This window comes from Rhipicephalus sanguineus, chromosome 10 (assembly GCF_013339695.2).
Source record: "Rhipicephalus sanguineus isolate Rsan-2018 chromosome 10, BIME_Rsan_1.4, whole genome shotgun sequence".
Lineage (NCBI taxonomy): Eukaryota > Metazoa > Arthropoda > Arachnida > Ixodida > Ixodidae > Rhipicephalus > Rhipicephalus sanguineus.
The window spans coordinates 93886882-93910975 of NC_051185.1; the positions used below are offsets into that span (position 1 = coordinate 93886882).

Here is a 24094-nt window from a genome sequence, read left to right on the forward strand (position 1 = left end):
ATCAGAAATCTTACGATAATTTATAGCGCAGCGCGTACTTTGCATGTGTACTTGTACTAGGTGCCCCAAGAGAGTCTACAACGGGATCTAGACAGGCCGCTCTCCCACATTTCGCTGTGGCTGTGCTGCGTGTTCCGCTAGGCCTGGCGATATTTTTGCATCAGAACAGCGGTCTCGCACATCGGGGAGTACACTCAATGACGTGCTGCTTCTGAGATCGGGATCACTCCTTGAGCCCACTAAAAAAACGTAAATGGCTTTTGAGAAAATAAATACGATGACATTGAAGGGTGTACTGGTTTGTGCTAGTTAGCAGGAATTCATAGTACAGTTACTTCCGCTCCTCTGAAGAACGTGGCAAGAACGTGTTTTAACCATGTCACTCTTTTTAAAGAGGATGGCAAGTAACTAATGACAAATACAATGATTTTTTATTATTACTTTACTATCAAATTTTTGCATAAAAAAGAACCGTTACGAACCATTACGGAACATTCCATTTTTGTTCCGGAACAGAAACGGAACATAACTTTTCGCGGTGGAACGAAAGTAAAACCAAAACGAAAAACATTTCGTCCCGACACCCTGACCTGGAGACGACTAATGCCTTGAATTATGTTGTAACATACGCGGAGTAATGTATTGAGGAGCGTGTGACATCGACAGTGCGTCTACATAAACATCGCAGGATTTAGAATGAGCGAAGAGAACGTTGCAATTTTACAACGACGCTTTACATGAGTGATATCCCCGGATTTCTTCGACTGCAACGTCATTAGAAAGGACAGAAAACCACCAACGAATTGAAGCAAAAGGTGGCATTGAACGCATGGGAAGCACAGGCAATTGCAATTCTATATATGGACGGAAACACACTCAAACTGTCACTCCAAGAATGGAAAAGCCGATACAAACAAGAAAACCAAATGATAGATAAGGTTATCAAATTAAGCACAGGTTAGTTTTGGAATACGCCGGTAAAAGTTTCGAAAAACTTTTGAAGCGATAAAGCGTGGCATATGTTTCAGCTCCACTCGCGTGAGACCGGGGGACGGGCGAAGCATGCAGTTCTCGCTGCTTCCGAGCTTACAGTTCAGCGTCCCTCGCGTAACGAGTGTTTCCGGAGCCAACGCGTGCAATACGCTCTCACGCCATTTGGCGCGCGCTGATTTGGCGCCGGTGAAGTGCCAGTGGGAAGAGCAATTGCGCCCTTGCTGAGGTTGTGGCGCCCTCTCTTGCGTTGAACCGGTTTTATTCATTTAAATGAGAGGCTGACCTGCCGTAAGTTGTCTTCGTGTTAGACACCATAATGTGCTACGAAGTATTGTTTACAGCAGAACACTTGGCATTTTAAACCAATTTTGAGGGGGAATTTAACAATTTTCTGTTAAATAATGCGATTGCATTCTGATTATTTCTCTATAATAAATTAGTGTCAGTCAGTTTAGGTTATTCTGAACCCTTTTTGACGTATTATACACTTCTTTTTGACCATAGTCTGACAACATGACTTACCGTGTCAACGACATGAGACGCCAGCAAGCCGAGACTCTGAGGTGCTTCGCCCCTAAAATGGTTGACAATTCAGCCTACAATGCGCTATACTAGGGGAGAGCGCAAGCCAACCAAACACTGGAGTCTCATTGGAAGCGTTGCGGGTTGTGCTTCGCACAAAAGTGAGTGGTTCACTAATAGCAGTTGCTGGGGGTTGAAGAGGAATCGAAACCACGGCGTGATTATGAGGGTCGTCATCGTAGTAGACTCCGGATTACATTTGACCAAGTAGGCTTCTGTAACGTGCATGCAATATCTAAGCACACATGTGTTCATTGCACTTCGTGGCATCAGAAGTGCGGCCGCCGTGACCGCAAATATGTAATATTCAGGGGCGTAGCCAAGGGGGGGTTTGGGGGGTTCAAACCCCCCCCCGAAATTTTTCAGTTTTGCTTGCGTATATATACACGCACACATACAAACACACGCACGAACATATATAAAGTATGGTTGAACCCCCCCGAAAAAAATTTTTGTTCAAAGTATTACGAGCTGCACTACGATAGAGTGACCTACACAGTAAAAAAATTTACACCCAAAAGGGTGTAAAAAGGGTGCTTTTACGTTTTAACACCCTTTGCAACGCCCTTTAACACCCACGAATGACTGATTTTGAAAAATACACCCTTTTTTTTGGGGTGCTTGCATGATTCGCACCCTAAAATGGGCGCTAAGGGTGCTTTTGTGCCTGAGAAGGGTGTAGGTACGATGGATCAGATGGAAAATGCAGCAAAGTATGGCATGTGAGCCGAACCACGTCTCCATCATTTAGCGTCACACACACACACGCACGCACACAGAATATGTGTAGCTGGCAGTAGAACAATCCGTAAAAAACTGTAATATACAGAGATGTGTTCGTGATTTGTCGATGCTGTAATTTAATTTATTTATTTATTTATTTATTTATTTATTTATGATACCTCAAAGGCCCCTGAAGGAAGGGGTTTTACATGAGGGGTGGGCATATCTACAAAAACAGTTCTTCTATGATGCGTTTGAAGATGGCTGGGTCGGAATGAAGCACTGCCTTGGGTGGGAAGGTCATTCCAGTCCCTTGATGTCTGGTTGAAGAATGAGGAGGCATGGGAGACAGTGTGAGCTCGAGGGGGGTATACGGTCTTTTCGTGGTTGATCCGGCTTGAGTGGCGATGTGCGGGAGAAATGAGATCGGCTTGGGGTGGCTTGTGGAAGAACTTATGAAAGAGAGAAAGGCGAGCGACTCGACGGCGTGATATAAGGCTGGGAAGGTTGGCTTGGGATTTGAGTTTCGATGAGCTAGAGTTGTAGGAATAGTCCGAAAAAATGAAACGCACGGCACGGTTCTGTACTGATTCAAGCATGGTAATGTGATTATGTTGGTATGGGTCCCACAGGGCACTTGCATATTCGAGCTTCGGTCTTACTAAGGAGCAGTAGGTTAGAAGTTTGACTGAGGAGGGTGCTAATCGGATATTACGTCGCAGGAAACCAAGAACGCGATTAGCAGAATTTGTTATGCTGGTTATGTGGGTGTGCCATGATAGGTCAGTAGTGAGATTAATTCCTATATACTTGTAGGTGTTAACAGCGGATATTAAAGAGCCACTTATTATATAATCGCGAGCAGGGTATGACTTCTTTCGATGAAAAGTAAGAAGGGAGGTTTTTGATGCGTTTAATGACATGAGCCACTTGCGGCACCAATCTTCAATTTGACTGAGGTCAGATTGTAGGGATAAAACATCGTTATTATTGTTAATAGGGCGGTATAGCACGCAGTCGTCTGGAAACAATCGAATCCCGGAAGAAATGTTAGTTGGAAGGTCGTTAATGTATATGAGAAAGAGCAGGGGTCCGAGGACTGTTCCCTGAGGAACCCCGGATGTAACAGGTGTGTGAGAAGAAGAGTGTTCGTTAGCGTAGACAAACTGCTGACGGTTAGACAGAAAATCACGTATCCAGTGAAACACAAGATAATGAAGGTTTAGGCGAGAGAGCTTTAGGAATAGGCGGTTATGGGGTACTTTATCAAAAGCTTTTTCAAAGTCCAAAAATAGCGCGTCAACGGGGGTGTTAGTATCAAGGCTAGAACTGATGTCATTAATGAAGAGAGCCAGTTGAGTGTCACAGGAAAGGCCCTTCTGGAAGCCATGTTGACTGGGATGAAAGAAATTAACAGAGCTAAGAAACTTTGCAATGTGTGAATGAAGAATGTGCTCCATTAATTTGGAACATACACTCGTTAGTGAGATGGGACGATAGTTTCTCGGTGATGCTGGGTTACCTTTTTTGGGAACTGGGATGACCTTTCCCACCTTCCAGTCATGTGGCAGGGTACTAGTGGAAAGTGATTGCTGAAATATGCAAGAGAGAAAGACACTGGTGATTTCCTTTGTACTTTTTAGTATTTTTGTGTTGATGCCGTCTATGCCAGCTGATGATGTCATCTTTAGGTTGTCGATTAAGGCAGCGATACCAGCAGCCTCAAAGGTGATTTCCTGCATTACTGGATATTCAGTCGGGGACAAGTAGGGCAATTCGCTATCAGGCTCTTCGGTGAATACCGAGCAAAAAACGCTGTTCAACACGCGTGCCGTATCATGTAGTGGAATGGGTTGATCATTTTCGTCACAGAGTGATAACGTTTTAGACGCGCTTGGGTTGATAAATTTCCAGAACTGCTTGGGGTTAGTGTTTAGCATGTTCGGTAACGTTGAAGCAAAGAAGTTGCGTTTGGATTTTGCGGCAAGCGAATCGAACAGTTTTTCAGTGGCGCGGTACTTTTCCCACGCTTGTACTGTGTTTGATAACTTAGCGGACCGGTAATGTCGCTTCTTTTTGTTTTTTAGGCGCTTTAGTGCCACACTAAACCATGGTGTCTGTGGACGCTCTGTTACCGTTACGGTAGGGATGTAAGTACGAATGAGATCGTGCAATTTGTTTTTGAAAAGACACCAGTTTGTTTCGACTGGGCGTTGTGAGAAGTCTTCACAAAACCAGCAATAGAATGCTGCAAGTTCGTCGTTAATGGCCACGTAGTTGCCTTTATCGTAAAGTGTTAGTTTTTTCTTAACGTTTTTTGATCTTGGTGAGTGAAACTGTAGTGTAGCATTTATTATAGCGTGGTCACTTAGCCCAGCCAAGTACGAAACGGATAAAACAGTTTCTGGGTGCGATGTTAGTAAAAGGTCGAGGATGCTTGATGAGTGAGCAGTTTTTCTCGTAGGGGTGTAAACGAGCTGTGAAAGTCCGAATGTTAGGCAGGAATTAACGAAATCACTTTCCGCGCTACATTTGGACAAAGTTAACGACAAATCAGACCAGGATATTCCGGGAAAGTTGAAGTCTCCAAGAAGTATAATTGGGACATTGGGATGAGTGCCATAAAGTGAATTCAAAACGTCATGATATTCACCAACAAACGACCGGTCTGCGTCAGGTGGGCGGTAGCACACACCGATAATGGCGGGAGGATAAAGTGCTTTGCAGGATACAAACAGTACTTCTAAGCTACTGGAAATTTCTATAACGTTACATAACAACCTGCTGTGAGCCGCTATGAGCACACCGCCTCCTCTCCTACCGATACGGTCGCAACGAAAGACATCAAAACCAGGAAAATAGAGTGCCAACTCAGCATCAGAAATTGACTCATTCAACCAAGTTTCGGTTAGTACGACGAAATCGCATTCGGTAGTTTCTATTATGTGAAGTATTTGGTCTCGTTTAGGTATGAGACTTCTTATATTGGTGTAAATGAGTTGAACGGGAAAAGTGTTAGTAGCAGAACGTAAGGGAGTGCACGGCCCCCGTGATTCCGAAATGTGCTCGGAACACTGCAGATTGTGACGTGAACTCGGTGTTAGCTATGATGGTCGCGGGATGACGCTTTCCGAGATTTCGTCGTACACATACGTGACGCCATCGATGACTAGCTTGTTGTAACGAAGTTTTATCGGTTTATTTTTTGCTTTGGCAAACTCGGCCAATTTTTTTCGTGCGAGGCGTGTGGCCGGTGAGAAATCTTCGCTGATACTGTATGGGGACCCTCTGAGGTTTTTGGAGCATGACAGTACACGATCTTTGTCTTTCCAATTTGCAAAGCGTACGATTATGGGTCTGATCTTGGTCGGGTTGAAACGGCCTATCCTGTGAGCCCTTTCAATATCTTTTGGTGTTATCGGAACGCCAAGGTTTTCACTGCATACGTCAATTGCTGATTGTTCTGACTGAGCCCATGTTTCATTTGCGCTGTCCTTGAGACCAAAGAATACAAGATTGGATCTGCGGGCGCGATCCTCAGAGTCATCTACTCTAGCTGTAAGACTGGCAATTTCACGCGAGTTCTGCGTCGCGATTGCCTGTACTTCCTTAATGTCGTTCTTCAGGGAAAGGAGGGATGCGCAGTCTGTCTCAATTTTTCCAAGTCTTTCAGTGATAGTACCGAGAGTTTCGTCATTTTGTGCCAGTTTGGTACGGAGACACTTCATCTCGGTTAATAGCGCAGCTTGACCTGTTTGGAGATCTCGCAAGGCTTGCAAAATATCGGAGGTTGCTTCCAGAGCAGACGAGCGGGTAGGGGGACCAGGATTTTCCTCAATGTCGCCAGCTAAAAGCAATAGTTCTAAGACAACAGATGCACATTCATAGGCAATTTTCGCACAAGTGGGGCTCGGCAGCACAATCAATGCCATATAACGAGTACGCGATGCATACAAGGAATAGCGATTGTTTACCTGCACAAGAAACAGGCGGGGCGTGTAAGCGTTGGCCATCGAAGCGTTGCTGCCAAGCCCACTAGTGCGCACGTGGTCAATGCAAGACTTTTTAGCGCTGGTCGGTGACGTCAGAATCAGCTGGGTGCCACGAACTGCTGGACGGTGCGCAAAAAGTTGATAAGGTGGCTCGATCACGCTGGTCGCGTTGTCGTGACGCCTGTTGAAGGGTGCGGAATCCGGGAACTGTGAAATGGTCTGGTCCGTGGCGGGACTGTGGACGCTGCGTGGCATTTCCAAAGACGGCAGCACCACACTTTCGCCAGCAGTACACGGTGGACCAGCAAAACAGGCCAGGAGATAGGCCATGTTGACCATCTGCACAAGAAACAGGCGGGGCGTGTAAGCGTTGGCCATCGAAGCGTTGCTGCCAAGCCCACTAGTGCGCACGTGGTCGGTGCAAGACTTTTTAGCGCTGGTCGGTGACGTCAGAATCAGCTGGGTGCCACGAACTGCTGGACGGTGCGCAAAAAGTTGATAAGGTGGCTCGATCACGCTGGTCGCGTTGTCGTGACGCCTGTTGAAGGGTGCGGAATCCGGGAACTGTGAAATGGTCTGGTCCGTGGCGGGACTGTGGACGCTGCGTGGCATGTGAGACCATCTGCACACTCTTTATGTTTATTGTGTGTAGACATTGCAATACAACAAAATAGAAACAACATGAGAAATATATGGTATCAGTTTATACAAATATCTACAACCTAAAGAAACGCCTGGTTCAAACTAAGTACACTCGAATATTTTGCCTCCTCTCAGCAGAAGAAGCAACAAATAAGTGATAAAACTGAACAAGTATGTGAAAAATAGCAATGCAAAAAAACCAGTCACATTGACAAATTATGTCAAGATAAAATACAGACCTATACGTGCAATGCATGAATACACAAATACATACATAGATGCATTCACGTAGATATACTTAAAAAATGGTAACATGCGTTGGCAGATTAGGAGCACATGCTCTGAAAATAGGAGAGCTTCTGTAGTAAAGTGCAGGGATGCTGTGTTTAGCGGGAATACAAGTGCTGCATGACAAGCGTGTGATTGAAAATGACACTGAGTCAAAAAAGAAACATACACGCCAATTGGCAGCGAAGCAATCGACATTTGTAAACACTCGAATAAATATTTTAAAACAAGGCATGCCGAGTGCTTATAATGCTGCGCCCCATGTGTTTACGTATGTAAAGTGGCTCCATCACAAACTCTGAGAAGGATGTTAAGATTCTGTACTTGTCAGTCGTGCTAACAACAAACACATGGAAGTGTTCATCGAAGCAAACAGTTTCAAGTAGCTCCAACACGATCAAAAGAACTTTGTTCACATAAAATAGTCCGCAAACATTCACAAACTCAGGCAAGCTGTCATCTGGAACGTTAAGGACGAGGCTGCATCCTACACGGTATGACCTTCCGTCCATGGTGACACAATTCACATTAAAACAATTGTTGCATTCAAGGTCATGTTTGGAAATGAACTCTTTACCCCGCAAGGCAGATGCTCATATAAAACAGACTGACAGCCACTTGTAACCGGCATGCTCTTGTCCTCACCAGAAATAAAATAAAAACACTGACAGAACTGGTGTCTCATGGCAAGAGTGTGCGAAATGCGCTTCCAATTATGAACTTTACGCGAAATGTCTTTAAAGTACTGGTGTTTGCCTCAAAACGGATTGCCCAGATGTCAACCAAAGGTCCAAATTTCTGAATACAAGATGGATAATGAATGAGGTAATGCATCTTGCAAGAAAATGAACATGACGGAAACAACGCCTTAAATTCTAGACAAAAAAGGTGTATCTTTCTCTGCAAGTACGCTATGTGCGAGACTGGGATTTTGTGGCTCATGATGATGTCCATGATTTCTCTAAGAAGTAAATAAAGCTGCCAGACTTGGTTGCCAACTGGAACACAGTTACCTACAAAAAGAGAAAGGTGGCGAAACAGTGCAAAAATTTGTGTTGCAGAACCCTTAATGGTAGCCTTTCCAGAAAGAAAGAGCTTAGAAAGCTTCTCTGGTTTGTTCTTTGAATCGCATGGGTCATACTTCCATTCTACAATCAAGTTGTTGAGATGTTCAAGTGTGAAGAAACCTTGTGAAATTAAAGATGAAATAATGTACTTCAGTGTGAATGGTATGATGCCTTCGTGCAGGTCGTGCATTAAATCTGGGGGCAAGTGTTGGGTTGGATCGAATCCTTGAAGTGCAAGAAGTGGGCAAACCTCCTTGACGCCATACAGTGATGCAGTTGGCAGCAATGCATTCAGCATGTTTAAATGATGTTGATGCCCTTCCGGCGTTCGCTGCACATAGTCACTCTCTAGATGCTTGTAGTTCACCTCGTGGCGCAGTGCCATACAGAATCGGCATATTCTTCCTTGAGTGAATGAAGCCTTAAAACCCCCAATTCTGTGGCTGGAAAGGTTGTCCCCAGTAAGTATAAAAACAGACCCTTTCATAACTTTTCCATTTGCAACTATGCCATCGTTTTCTAATATGGCCACGTCTTCAAGCAAGGGTGCAAGAATCTTTTGAAAACCGTATGTGGAGACATATTTGTCTTTCACTAGAATGACCAAGTTGATGCCTGAAAGCGCCGAGCGATATTTAGTGTTGAAGTTGAGCACAGAAAAGTAGACCGCAGTCATCTTGTGCTTTCCCCTTTTGCTCCCCAAAGGGTTGCACACCTCGAATTCATCTGTGTACAACTGCAAGCAAATCTTGCTCTTGTCCTCAGCAAAAAAAGAGTGATTCTTAAAAGCACTACCATCAAAAACTGAGCACATATGATCATGCATCTCAAGAAAACTGTTGAAGTCCCCTGAGAGGGCAGGATGTTCTAAAATACACTTGAGCACATCACGCAGTGGCACGTACTCCATAGTTTCACACTTTCCATTCACCTTTCCAAGCAATATGGTTTTGGGCTCAACAAGCGTGAAGTTATTCTTCCAGTGCGCCTTTCGGCCGCTTTCTGTCAAGAGCTTGCTCATCTGCGTTTTGTACGCCCTTTTTAGCTCTGCAGAATTTTCTTCATTCGACAGAAGTTTGTCATCATCTCAGATAGAAGCAACGAATGGGATGATGTCATTTGCTATTTCATTCACCGTTGACTCTGGAAGGCGTCTTGCTTCCTTCCATTTTAAAAACATGACGGACAGATGTCTCACGTAGTCACTTGGAACATCAGAGCACTCCGATCGGGAATCTTCTATGGGAATTGCTTCTTGATCCTCCTGACTACAGCCAGCGCCAGGTTGTGTTTTTGTGCTGCTTGGTGTTCTTTCCGCCACAAGATTTTGTTGAGGACGCCGGTTCACTCCTAATGCCTCATCATGATTACGATACACATGTTTTCTGTATGAAGCGAAGACTCTGAATGTCTGCGTACATCCTTCAACGCCGCAGATCCAGTCTGTCTCGTGGCCATGGGCTAGGTTCAAATGCCTGAAGAGCGACTTGAGTGAAAATCTATGGCTGCCGCACCGTGAGCAACGATAGTAACGAATCCCTGGCATCTGTAAAAAGGACAAGACATGATTTACACTAAATGTCACTTTTTCATGGCGTTTAAGGAAGGAAACAAAAGCATTTGTGTTTGTAACCTATCGGAGCTGCGATGAAATTGTTTAATAGAGGAAATTATTCTACAACAAGGCTCACGAAATAACAAGAACAGCAAATATGTAGCACTCAGTATGCTTAGCGTACTCTTACCTTTCTAAAAGGACATACTGGGGACGACAGGATTCAGGACAGAGCTACATTCCGAGTCGAGATGGGAGCGTATACCTGTTGGGTAAAAACGTACTGAAACAAAACGAACGCCATCTCTCAACTGAAGGTGGCTAAAAGGACCACACAACACCTTCCCAAATCCACATGAATGTTGACTAAAAAAAGCAGGACTGATATTACGTGTACCTAATCAGTAAACTAAATCATGCAGCTGATTGTTGTTCACTTTCCGGACCATGCGCACACAATTTATTACCTTTTTCTGAAACCATGCATACCTATGTTTAATTTAAGCGCGTACAAATGATACCACCGCGGACGCGAGAAAGGCAACAGAGTCCCCGTAGCCAACGTTAATGGCGAACTCGCACATGAGAAGCAAAGAGAAAGCGGAAACGCCAGAGCCTTCGGAAAACCGCGTTCGCTAGCGTCGAAAATAGGGAGCTTTCGAATAGCGCACGCAAAGCTTTGCGTTGGCTTATCGCGCAACTGCGCATGCGTCGTACGCTAACCGCTTGCGGGCTCCCGTTAAGTGACAGAAATAGCGGTACGCACACGCTAACGCTAACTTAGCGTGCGCTATTCGAAAACTGCCGAATGTTCACATTTTTTCTGCCCCTCCTGCATGCCGCCATCACCACTTCGAGAATTCATTCCATTTTGTTCGTTTTCTAAAAATTTAATTTCGTACCGAAATAAGTTATGCAACGAAAACACCGAAAAGAAATAGTTTTCATCTTTTCGAACCGTTGCTTCGGGAGATACCCGAGCCGAAACCACTAAAGCGGACGCAGTGGCGGCGGCAGATTCGTCCGGCTGTCCGAGGTAGTACGTATGTACCTTGGGACAGGGGCGTAGCCACGTTAGGGCACACCGGGCCCGTGCCCCCGCCCCCGAAATTTTTTTTGCCATAGCATACAGAACAGAAAATGACACTCGACCACATCTACATGCTCGTCCCCACTACAGATCAAGGAGGTGCACCCCCCGAAAAAAATTTCTGCCTACGCCCCTGCCTTGGGGCACGCCTACGGTCCCTAGGCACGCCGACTCGCTGCTGCTTTAAATTCTTCTACTTCCAATGCTTCCAGACTTTTCAGCGATTTAATCAGGCTCTTGAGGAACGCGTCTTTGCAGAAGCCGCGCGGGCTGTCGTGCTACACGGGTACAGTTGAAAACTACGCCGATGCGAAGCACCACTGGTACCACCGCTGCCTGCTGCTGCTGCCGCCTGCCTGCGCAAGCTCGCTACGATGGCTGAGACGCATGCTGCGCCGCTATTGGCTGGATGCGGTCACGTGATCTACGCACGCTTGCGATAGCTGCGACGCACGCTGCGTCGCTATTGGCTGGAGGTAAACACGTGATCTACGCGCGCTTCGAAATGTGTTTGTTGTTGGAGACAGTCACGTGATCTATGCGCTTTTAGCTTTTTGCTTTTAGTTTTTTTAATGCAAGTAGACGCTGCGCCCGCGCGACGTTGTGCTCTTCTCTCCGTTGCTCTTCCTTTGCGGGCTTCATTATTACAGCTCTCGCCACTCCAGCGAAAAAGGCGGGAAAACGGGAAGCCATTACAGCAATCACAGTTGCAGCCCTGCTTGAAGGCGTTTTGTTGTGCGGACGACTGTTTCTTCTATACCGACGCTGGATTACGTGTCTACAGCAATCACAGTTGCAGCCCTGCTTGAAGGCGTTTTGTTGTGTGAACGACTGTTTCTTCTATACCGACGCTGGATTACGTGTCTGCCACATCAGTCGACGGATTGCGTGCTCCGCTGTAGCGCAGCGATGTCGGCGCGGTGCCTTGTGAGCGTGCCAGCAATACATGCGAAGCGTACGTACACTTTAGAAGAAGGCACCCTGGATGCATTGAAGGCCGCCATATCCTCGTGCCCCATTTTGGGCGACAAGGTGGACCTTTCCAACAGCACATTCAAGGCAAGTCCCTGTTAATGTTTCCCTTTTATTTGCTTTTCATGCAATCAAAATATCGCAATAACACGTAACTTGGCATTATAGTAGCAAATAGACGCGCAAGTTTCTTTGCTTCCTTTTTCTTTTATTTTTTGCTTAACAGTGACAGCACACCGTCGGTAGCGACGTTTATTATTCGGCCATTATTTTTCCTTCATGTACTCCTCTCATTGGTTGAATACTCATATCGCATGGCGGCTGGCTCGTCTAGCGGCATGCTGGTCGATTGCTAACCGGCCAAATTAAGTCATAAGCTGTCAGGAAGGCTCGCGCTTTCATCGCAGGTGAATGTATCAGCTCGCTGTCGGCAACGCTCTATATCTGCGTGAAGCGCCGCCAGCCGTGCGCTCCGAGTATCGTTCTTTGTTCACTGAGAGACACTGCTCTAAACACAGAAACAGTGTTTTTACATTCAGCGAAACTTTTTTTTTTTACATAAAAACACTGAAATAACCCCGTGTAAAAAACATTTATGTGATAATAACGTTGAGAACGTCACTCAGCAGACTGACTTTTTGGCCAGTGATTGAGTGAGTTGCATAGTATTGCTCCTTCTTCGCGCAGGTTAGAGCAACTCTAATTTTAACCTTTATCAATGTTTAAGTGCGTACAAAGAAAGTTGTAATAGTAAAATTTCTGACTCAATATTTAGGCGTTGCGCGTGTCATTTACAGATATTTGAACCCAACTTTGACGAATATGTGGACCTTGCACCAAATGACGGCGTATTCGACTTAGCACGAGTAATGGTGCTCTCCGAAGACAGAATGATGCCAGCAGAAGCAAATTTCGTTTCATCTCAAGAGGTAATTAACTGCAATCCATGTTAGGCAAGCTTCGTTAGCGTTGGTTATGTGCTATGTGTTTGCTATGCATATATATATATATATATATATATATATATATATATATATATATATATATATATATATATATATATAATGTGTGCGCGTGTGCGTGTGCGCAGTACTGCTTCATGGTGTTTAACGTCCCACAGCTGTTCAGGCACTGAGACTACATGAGAGGCGGCTTAAGGGAGGGGCGGTGGATAATTTTGAAGATTTGGGAATCATGTACGTGTATGTACTGACAACGCACAGTGCGCGGCCTATTCATTAGATGGAAAACAGCTGCACATACTCGTACCTCATCTTTGCTTACAAACTCGCCGTGGTAGCTGATGAGGTACGCTATGGCGCTGCTACGCTCGAGGGCATGGGTTGTAACCGTGTCACACGGACAGCTTTAACTGCGGTTATGCTTAACGGGGGATTATAGTATTAACTGTAGTTAACAACAACGTGCGTTGCCGTTGCTACATGTGCTTAGTTAGCTCAGTTGACCAACCAGGTGAAATCACTTGCTGATCATGTGGTGAGCAATAAGTTTGGGAACATCCTCGGCAAGTTTCATAGTACGTGATATATCTGTTCTACACCTCCGCGACAGTGCGTTCATTTGTCCCACCTACGACTACGTATTCAGTGTTCGCGCCATACACGAACGATGCGAAAAATATTTTCTCTCGAAAAACCTGTAGCGACGCTCTCTCGCTGATCTCCCCGGGTAGAGTGTACACTCTACCCCGGGGACGGAATAATCATTGTTTCTAGCCGTTCCAGGGCGAACTTTTTTTCCACGCGGTCCATGAAAATCCTCAAACAACGCGAGGCTTCGAATTAACCTGCGACGCTTCGCTGCTGGTGAGAAGCTTGTCGGCCATCTTGTTAGCTTCTCGGTTTGTGAGAGTCAATGGTGCTTGCCTAGCTTGGTTTCCGATAAGCACGGTTAGGATACTAACTGTTGTTAAGTCTGCCGTGTAGCTACTCCTAACCGCGGTTAGCCGTAGTCAACTTAACCGTGGTTAAGGCTGTCCGTGTTTCAGGATTCTTCAGGGCGGCTGCATTTAAATGGTGCGAAACGTATAAGAACACCCCTGAACATTGATTGGACTCCACGTTGAAGGTCCCGAAGTGGCCGAGGTTTTTCATAAGGCCCCCACTACGGCGTGCCTCGTAGTCATATTGTGTTTTTGTTGAGCAAAACATTAGAAGTTAACTTTCAAGACTTACAAGTGTTGCTTATCGATTAGGTGTCCTGATTATTTTAGAATGATCTCTCTTACACTGGGAACTTGCGCTCACCTTTATGTCATGACATGTTCAGTAAATTACAGTTCACTGTGCACACTGAACTGTTTGAACCTCTATTGAATACAGCTATGCCATCAAAGCTAATTCATAAGTATTACACTTCATTCAAGAATTCTGTTAGGTCTTAGAATTTGTGTTGAATGACGTTGCTCTGCCATGGATCCACACCTAAATGCGCACTTCCCATTTGTTTCTATTTGACTGAATTGTTATAGATTTGTTTAAACCAATGCATATCCATACAACGGGCCATAATATGGTAATGACGTATGTGTATGTCTCATCTGTATTTAGGGTTCACAGGAGGTAAATGAAAGTGAGCCTTCCGCGGCTGTGACGGTGGATGGTGGCGGCTCCTCAGGCCTGGAATGCTTTGATCTGTAAGTTGCGAGTACTTCTTGCTGTGGGCTGCCTATAAGGCGAGAGAATGACTATTATGCATTAAATAACTTCTACTTGACTTGTAGGGTTGAAGGCGCGTTGAACTACCTTGTCAGCTGTGGCAGGTGGGTTAAAAGAAGGGTTGAGTTGGAGGGCTCCACTAATCTGCGGCAGGTGTTTGTGTAGGGCCAAATTGACACCAAGCTCTGTGCTTGTTAGCCTCTGTGGTCACGTGTCATCTGCCTTGCAGTATGACACGGCTGATAGCTTCCTGCCTTTCCTTCCTTCACTCCCTCTGATAGCTTCATATCATGTGGTGTGAATATGTAAGTGCACTGCAGTGAGTGCATTGTGTGCAAGTAGTTGCGGCCTAGTTAAGATAAATTATCATCTTGAGCGTATATTCATCTTGCTACTTGAAATATTATCTACACACCATAACTCGCAGCTTGCACTTTTTTTGGTGAACTGCTTTTTGTTTGGTTTTTTTTTGTAATGACAGGCTTATATAAGATGTAAAGGCATTAATGCGGAATGAAAATGCGCACTTGTCTTTTTCCAACCAAACAGAAGCTTTAGCTTAATAACATTCAGAGACAACCATTTTTCACGATGACTGACATAATCGCACCTTGAAGTATCTAATTGTATGTTCCAGTCCTTCACGTTCAGATGACGACGGAAAGACATTTGTGTTTCCAAGTTTCGGAGCCCTTCATGACACCATAATAAGCGATGGCCCAGTGACTTCCGCACTGTTTCGGCAAATTGTGGATATCTTGTTTCAAGAGATGGTGAAGATAACAGTGTAAGTACAAAAGTTGCTTCCCCTGTTTTAGATATTCATGTCATGCTTATTAGGGCTCTATAACCTAGCCTCCAGTGCTGTTCTCATTAACTTATTTTTAAGATACTCAGCCTTCTTTTATATAAAAAAAACAAGTCTTTACTATAGGTCGGCAAAAATATAGGAGTTACTCAGACTCACTAAAATATATTTTGCTCCGAGCGCTCACTCAGTCCGACTCACCGAAATTTTCCCCAACCGAACTCACCCAGACTCAGTAAACTTTTTCTCAACCGGACTCACTCGGACTCAATCTCACCGACATATTGCTCAGCCAGACTCACTCAAACTCACGGCTTGACACGAGTCTGGGTGAGCCTCATTGAGTCGACTATTGAGTCCGATGGCGTAAAATTAGCTTTTCTGATCATGGTGTAAATGTTCTTTAACGACAATATCCCACATAACTGATGCTCCACGACACATCTCTTGATCTTGTACCTTAAATACAAGTTTTCAGTGGTTGCGATGCAGTAAGGACATTGTTAAACATGCGACTCACACGAGATGTTTTTATCAAGAAATTCCCGTGAAAGGGTTTTGGGGGCAGGTCACGGCACCCCCCCTCCCCCACTAATGCCTCTGATCAATACACATTCAGATGGCGCTTGAACACTAGTGCATTGAGGTATTTGTGAATATATTTCAGTGTAAACGTAAGCCGATATAGGGCTAATAGTAATGCTGATATGTGAACAGATAGGACCATAGGTCGGCAATAAACGGTGAAACTCACTCGGACTCGCTCAAGAAATATATTTGTCGCTTAGGGATCACTCACACTCACCAACATTTTCCTCAACCGGACTCACTCGGACTCACACTGACAAATTTTCCTCAACCGGACTCACTTTGGCTCATACTCACCACAGTATTACTCACCCGGACTCACGGCTAGATCTGAGTCTGAGTGAGTTTGCCAACCTATGGTCTTGACACACTCGTCTACAGCCATGTAACCTGAAGCCTTCAGTGATAAATCTGTTGAAGATGTGTGCATATTCTTTAAACCTACTTAAGACCAATGAGTAATCTCCTCTGTAAAAGAAAACTTCTGAAAGTAATGTTTTTGAGAATTCAGTTTATGCCCATAGTCACTAAGGAGCATGATGTGGTTAAATTGACCCTCTTGACCAAGCCTGCCTATTTCTTTCTTGCAGGGTCCCAACGAGACACTTTTATAACAAGGTAATGATTCAACTACAAGAAAAGTACCCTCAGTTGCAAGACGCCATGGGGAGTGGCATGGTAAGAAAAGCTTGAATCATGCAGAGACAGTAATCAGTTACTTTCTAAGCTATGGATTACTGGGTCTTGCTTTGGAATTGTGCTGAAAACTGTTGAGGTGTATGTAGTCTGTCTATAGGAACCGGAAAATGCGGACGAATGACATAGTGTGCTGTCCTTAAAAGAACGCATTTATATGTTTAGCTTCACTTCCTGCCATTGCATTTAAATAAAATACGGGATATATATGTTTATTTCAGCCCTGATTTCCTCACAGCTGTCTATATAGTTGGTATGATCTTTAAGATGAAACAGCAGTGTACATCAGGCCAGTAGCGAGGGGAGGGGGCCGTGGGGGCCGAGACCCCCCCCCGAAATTCTGACGATTTTATGTATCTTACCCAAAATAACTATTAAAAATTGGTGTTTTTCAAAGCCTTTATCAAGTGCCCCCCCCCCCCTCTCCCGAAAAAAAATCCTGGCTTCGGGCCTGGTGTACATTTAGTTGAACATTACATTAGCAGTTGATTCGCCGTGGTAGCCTGGCACGTAATGTTTTGTGCTGCTAAGCTAGATAATGCGAGATCGATTCCCTGCTACAGCATCCATTTTTCGATCGGGGAAAGCACCCTTGCGTGCTTTTTTAGTCGCCCGTTAAAGAATCCCAGGTAGTCAAAATTAATCCAGAGACTCCCACTACAACGTGCCCCATAATCATAAGTGCCTCATAAACCTCGTCGTTATTATTACTCTTCTTATGCGTGTAATTTTTCCCTGTCGATCAAGTAACATACTCCAGTGTTTACAGGACTCATGGAGGTGCTCACTCCGGATGAAATTTAAAAACCAACGGCGGAAGCTATGCAACGACACTCGCGTTGCTGAGAATCGCAGAAAGTTTGCTACATCTCGCAAACCCGATGACAACTCTGCAGCGGATGAATTGAAGCGGCACAAGAAGCGCAAGATGGTGAGTGAAATTGAAATAATGAACACAGTGGACGGCTTGCGGAATCGTTATGTTTACAATTATCTGCATATCCTGTAGCCGCTCGAACAAAATTAATATTTCTTCACATTAACAGGAGGAAATTTGGAAAATTTAAACTCAGGAGCAAGTTCAGTTTCACATGTTGGCTGTTCCTTTATTTTCCAAATGACGGTATATTATTACAGCGCATATTTTGGGGGGCAGGTCACCAAACATTGTTCTTGAAAGAATGAAGTTAACGTGCGTTTCCTGTCTCTCAATTTGTCTCACTTCCCACAGGACATTGCCATCAGCGGTCTAGATGGGGAGGACGAGAATAGCCTCGCAAAACATGAGGAATGGCTGCGGGCTGAGGCATTCAATGCTGCACCAGATGAGAAAATGATTTACCACAGAATGAACTTGACCGCCAAAAGAAGGCTCCTCGAGGTGGCAGACATGAGCATTGGGAGTGCTACACGCAAATATCCATATCTGATGGACTTTGAACGAGTAAGCTGGGCTTCATTGTTATTTTTATAGGATAGACAGTGTTGGAGGGAAGGACTTCTCTGCTTCATCTTTTTCTAGCAAAATGAGTGACATTCTTGTGCACTTACTTGTAGCCTTGCTTGGTACTTACGTATAGTGCATGCCGCATTGCTTTATTACTCCCTTAACCCATAGTGCTATCTAATGAAGGGGGCAAGCACTATTTCTAGTCCTAGCCAACTTCTGGTAATATTGATTTGTTTACACCTCTCATAAATGGGTCATGTCACGCCAGATGCCTTAGCCATTTTCGCGGCCACCTCAACTGTACCCACAAAGATCATGCTTAATTACTGAGTTGGAAACAATATATTTTTAGAATATCTTGTACAGGAAAAAAGTTTGGTCATTGGAAGCCTTGATTGTCGTGTTAGTAATGGCCTTAGAACATCTCTTCTGAAAGTCGCGTGTCGCATCATTGCGAATTTTGTTTCTATATCAAGCAAGGACGACGTTCAGCACTTTACTAAATCAATAAATTATGGGAACGTTCATGCACACAAGCTTCGGGAAATTTTTACATAATATGCTATGCATGCATTCTTACTCATGTAATGTTTCTCTATGTTGGAATATCAAGGTAACACGTTACCTTAAGGAATATGTATTTTATATAAAATATATTTACAGCTATTGAATTTTTATGGCTTTCGAAAAAGATTAGAAATTTAAGAACACGTTCAATTGCATTAACACTAAAACGTAATTCGCACCATGTGGTGCCGCAACCGAAAATCGCATTTATTCCTCAATTCAAAACAAGTTCACTGACTGCTTTGTCATCGTCAAGCCAGCAACTGGTTACCTGGATGAAGTGTTCCTTCTGTGAAACGTTTGCTCCAGCGCCACTGTCTGTTCAATTGTTCCCCATCACTTAAAGTGTCTATGCCAAAAATCATCGTTGTTCCAGTCTTGCGTTGTTACATGCAGTCGATGCTTCGGTGTACGGTCATTGTTAGTGCCGTTGCTTATGTTACCAAAGATGTGAAGGCGATAAAATAAGTGTAGATCTGACCACAACAGTGGGACGTGTCACATTACTGAGATGTGTCTTGCGTGGGGTTACGGCGCAATTCAGATTGTATGCTTGCACAAAAAATGCTGATGTACCATTTCTTTGGTTTTGTACAGTTTGCTTCAGACTTCCAAAGATTGACCGGAGTAGATGGAAAAGAAAAAATCAAGCTTGGCATCGATATGCTTGCTTCTTTGGCACGCAAACGTGTAGTGGGTCACGAGGACGTCTTTAAAGAAATTCAGACTGCAACACGGCTGGAACAGCAAGGTCACGCACTTCGAACCAGACGTAAGTATTCAAAAACGTCCAAAACGTGGACGGTCTCTGATATCTGTGATAAAATTACAATGGATTAAAGTGATTAAATTATGGATGACAAATTCGTGTGCCAGATTAAGTGCATAAAATGCATGTTTACAGTGCGGGGTTTAGAAAGCTGGCAAGTATGAAGCACAACGTCAAATGTGGAATAGTTTGCCACGGAGCTTCTTGTGAGGGTAGAACGAACAAGGAAATTGTCTATTTCTTGCTACCTCTAGGGAGGGAGTCAGAATTGTACTGATTCCTGAATTGGCAGAATTCCTTGAATTGTTAGACGCGTGGTTAAAGCCATTAAAAATGTTTGATTTTTGCAGATCTCTTTGCTGTTGCTGTGCTCAAGATTATTCCATCTGATGTCAAGGAAAAAGCAGCAATGTCTTCGCTGTTTGTACATGAAGATGTAAGTTTCTGGCGCGTTTTGGCGAATGCTATGCGTCCTGAACTTTGTTGTAATTTTTCAATTTTTCTTCACACGGGCTCATTACTTTCTGAAGGATTTATATGCTTTTTAGGCGAGTTTAGGCTTTCCTAAGCACCAGAATTTCTTTTTTAGCTGTAGTCTTGCACTTCACCACAATTCGAGAGGCAGATATGGGCGGGAAAACTACCTTACTTTGGTTATGCGAAATTATTGGATAAGTATGGGTTGTGTGCTTTGAGTTCAGTCTAATGTCAATTACATGACTATTTATATATAGGATAGGCACAGCAAACACTTCATGTGGTTCTGCCAGAACAACACGAACATCATTTCATGACAAATTATTTTTGGTGTCATCACAGGACGAGAGGGTGCCGCTGACGCCATGCGTGGTCTACTCTGGCCCCAGCTTGGAGCAAGCAGAGTTTCTACACCTGCACGTCGACAACCGAAACATCTTCCGCGTCAGTAATGCCGAAGAAGGAATGATAGCGCTGATGAGTGCATATTTTATTTTTAATATTGTGTACGGGCGCAAGGCGTTCAATACTACCACCGTGCTAGAACGGCTTTTTCTTGGCATGAGCAACACATCACCGAGACCTGTGGCTACGAAGTTCGTGAACAAAGTTGTTCAGGCAATTCGACGCTGAAAATTTTAGCATCGCATTGCCTGAACAACTTTCTTCAGTTGGTTTGTGCTAGGTGATGCCTTAATGTTATTTGTATAATGTTGTTTTGCTTATTTGTAGCTGCGTATAATTACCTATAATTAAGTATTACCTCTTTCTTTTGATTGTTGTGTGTCGTAACTCAGTTGCGTGTTCATTTTTAGCTTATTCTGTTTCTCATCTCTGTATTTCGTACTTTTATGCAACGATGAATCAAGGTGCCAGGTGCACACTCTTACCATGGTATAGGTTGTCCCACATAACATGAGCCAAGATTGAAAATGGAAGGCACTCAGAGGCGAATTGACCCAAACGTATACTATTCACACGAGCCCATAGATACTCAGACCATTTTTTTTATTTTGCCTAAACTAATGAATTAGGTTTAATTCACAAACTTTTTATTTTTGGCTTAAAACCTAAAATATGAACACTGAGCTTAGAGCACGTTCAGAAACCACCGTATGAATTGTTTCCTGTACGATATGTCCAGCGCTGTTATTTTTTCCGTGTTGTAAAAAAAACCTAGAGCACTGCGCTAGCGGTCGGTCACCTGGCTTCTTTTTGAATTTTGCGGGCTTTCTTTACAACGCGGAAAACAATAACGTCATGAGACGTATCGTACAGGGAACAATTCGGACGGTGGTTTCTGAAAGTATTAACAACTCGGTGTTCATATTTCGGATTTTCAGCCAAGAATTAAAAAGTGAGGTAATCAAACATATTCATTTAGATTAGGGGTAAATAAAAAAGTAGTCAGAGTATGTATAGGCTTGTGCGAATAGTAGACGTTTGGTTCAAATCGCCTCTGAAGTGCCTTTTATTTTCAAAGTCTTGGCTCAAGTTATGTGGGAAAACCTGCATATGCGTGTACATCATTTATTGTAACCGATTGTGTACATGAAGGAATACTTATAAACTGAAACCACTGTGATTGTATATATTGTAAAGAATGCTTAATAAACTGAAACTGAAAAACTAAAATTGCACATTTTAGGTGTCGCGTTTCAGGTTCATGTATGTGAGCATGTTAGACGTCTAGTGGCAAAGATGTCTGGCAGGAAAAAGTAAAATAGCACCGACTACTAAATGTGTTTTATTAGCAAAATAAATGAAGACTATGCAGCAGTTTAGTTTTGTGTAAGACGCATTATGCATAGCGTGTAGAATAATATATATATATGTGTGTGTGTGTGTGTTCGGCCGGAGTTCATCAGGCATGATTGCACGTGTTTTAAATATATTTCAGCGCACACTGATTGAATGGAGCTCGAACGCTGGCACACTATCGCCAATCATGACCACATCTTTCAAGCACTGTCTAATGAGTGCATGCTGATATCTATTAGTGCATTCTATAGAAGAATACTGCCACCCCTGCTATGGGCACTCAACACCCTTGTACACCCTTCTGGCACCCTCCTCAGTGGGTGTTAAAAAAGTGAAGGGTGTTGAAGGCACCTTTTTTTTAGGGTGTTTCTGCAACACCCTACAGCTTTTTTACATGTACACCCTCGTCTTAGGGTGCTTGGGAAAGCACCCTGTTTGGAAGGTGCTCAGTTAACACCCTTAGGGTGTCGCCCATGGGACAAGCCCATTTACACCCTTTTGGGTGTAAAAATTTTTACTGTGATATATATGAAGTGGACGGCATGATGACCGCTGCCGTAGCTCGATAGGTGACTGGCAAAAGAGCGAGATATTGTGGGATGCGTCGTCTGCTGCCGGTTTCCGGTTCGAGGCAAGCAGACGTCGAACCACGCCGCCGTTGGCCTCTGATTGTTCGGCATTCTCGCACGCGGCATTATCGCCTTGCAAAGCCATGGCCGGCTTTGCGGGAAAGTGGAGAGGGGAAGGGGAGAGGGAAAGGGGGAGGGAAAATAAAAGCAAGACAAAACGCAGCATTGAAACACGAAGAATATTGAGCTTGCAATAAAAATTCAGCCAGTTGCACGCAGTGAACACCCCCGGACGACGAAGCGATAGCCCATTTTGATAGGCATTAGTTTTCCACCTAAGTTTCGGCAAGATTTTCACATTCCAACGTGACTCAGATTGAACTCGATTATTTCCTCAAACCATTATCGGTTCGCCGTCAAACGACTGTGTTATGCCTGTTCACAAATACGTCTACAGTAACGAAATATCGTGGTTACAGCTTGAACACCCCTTTTACACTTCACGCAGGTTGCATAAACACTTCATCTTCATATGCATCTTTGGTAACACAAACGTGCTGAACACACCTGCACTACCAGGAGCCATCCGCATGTGGAATTAGCTTCCTCATATTATTGCCTCTGATGGTAACCCTGACACATTTCGACATAAACTTAAGGTGCATTTTCTTACAAAAGTGTCGTAAGCTTTTATAGTAATATCTGGGGTTTAACGTCCCAAAACTACGATATAATTATGAGAGACGGCATAGTGGAGGGCTCCGGAAATTTCGACCACCTGGGGTTCTTTAACGTGCACCTAAATCTAAGTACACGGGCCTCAAACACGTCGTAAGCTTTGTTAATTTAGACTATTAGTTGAGTTTTCTTTTTCTTAATGTGCTGTAATCTCCTGATGTATTTGCTGCTGATTTAGCTGATGTACTGCATTAATAATTTTGTTGTGTTGTGTTTTTATGGCTGTTATTATTCACTTGCATTGAACCCTGTTTCATACAAGTTTAAATTTGGTTTCATTGTGAACAACCTCACTCAAAGGGCTTGTAAGGTATTTTGCAATAAATAAATAAATTTACTACTAAATAAAAACTCACACGGTCCATTATGCATTCACTTAGGATGACTCGAAGGCGAAAGCCATCTTTTTCTTCACTGTCGATGTATTGATCCTGCCCCGCCACTCTTCGAAAGCTATTTGCACCTAATGTAGTTTTCCACTGCCTCCAAGATTGGAGGAACCTCACCTGGTTTAGCATCGCATCCGCGATCGGGCACCTTTGACCAAGCGACATCAAGTCATGACGTCATTATGTAACGTTACGTCACGTGGCGTAACAGTTACACCATGACGACGTCACGAATTTTAACGATCAGTGACGTCATCGCTACCTCATGTCGTAACGTCAGCTCGTGATGATAATTTTTCCACCACTCGTCCCCGACGCCCCGGGACGCCAACGCCGATGGCGGGAACATGCCAGGTGACTAGATTTACGTGACTGTTATTCACGCGAGTAGTCGTTACGTGATTTTAGTCACGTGACCAGTTTTTAGGTGATGTTACGTGATTTTAGTCAGGTGACTAGGCGTTCCGTAATGTTAGTCATGTGAATAGATGCTACTAGAACAGCGCGATGTCCACCTATAAAAAGACGAGCTTAAACTGTTTGAGAACTGCAGTAGGTGAAGGTCACATTCCCGGCACGGAGGAAGAAAAAAATTACACCATCTCCCGCTAAAGGGGACCATGAGGCGATGCGAAGCCGGAGCACTTGCACGATCGCGTTCCGTTGGCGTTCGTTGGGCATGCTACCGACCTCGCGTCGT

General features: G+C 44.1%; 1 protein-coding gene and 1 pseudogene across 1 annotated transcript; one reads left to right on the forward strand and one right to left on the reverse strand.

Annotated features, from left to right (window-relative positions):
• Nucleotides 1-6031: 6031 nt before the first annotated feature.
• LOC125760279 (uncharacterized) lies at nucleotides 6032-9833 on the reverse strand (annotated as a pseudogene).
• Nucleotides 9834-11841: 2008 nt separating this feature from the next.
• Nucleotides 11842-20570, forward strand: LOC119406599 (uncharacterized). Its single transcript, XM_037673332.1, has 9 exons — nucleotides 11842-11991; nucleotides 14475-14560; nucleotides 15220-15369; nucleotides 16569-16656; nucleotides 17444-17605; nucleotides 17906-18118; nucleotides 19289-19463; nucleotides 19811-19896; nucleotides 20280-20570. The coding sequence occupies exons 1-9, from the start codon at nucleotides 11842-11844 to the stop codon at nucleotides 20568-20570; spliced, it is 1401 nt and encodes a 466-aa protein (XP_037529260.1).
• The last annotated feature ends 3524 nt before the right edge of the window (nucleotides 20571-24094 follow it).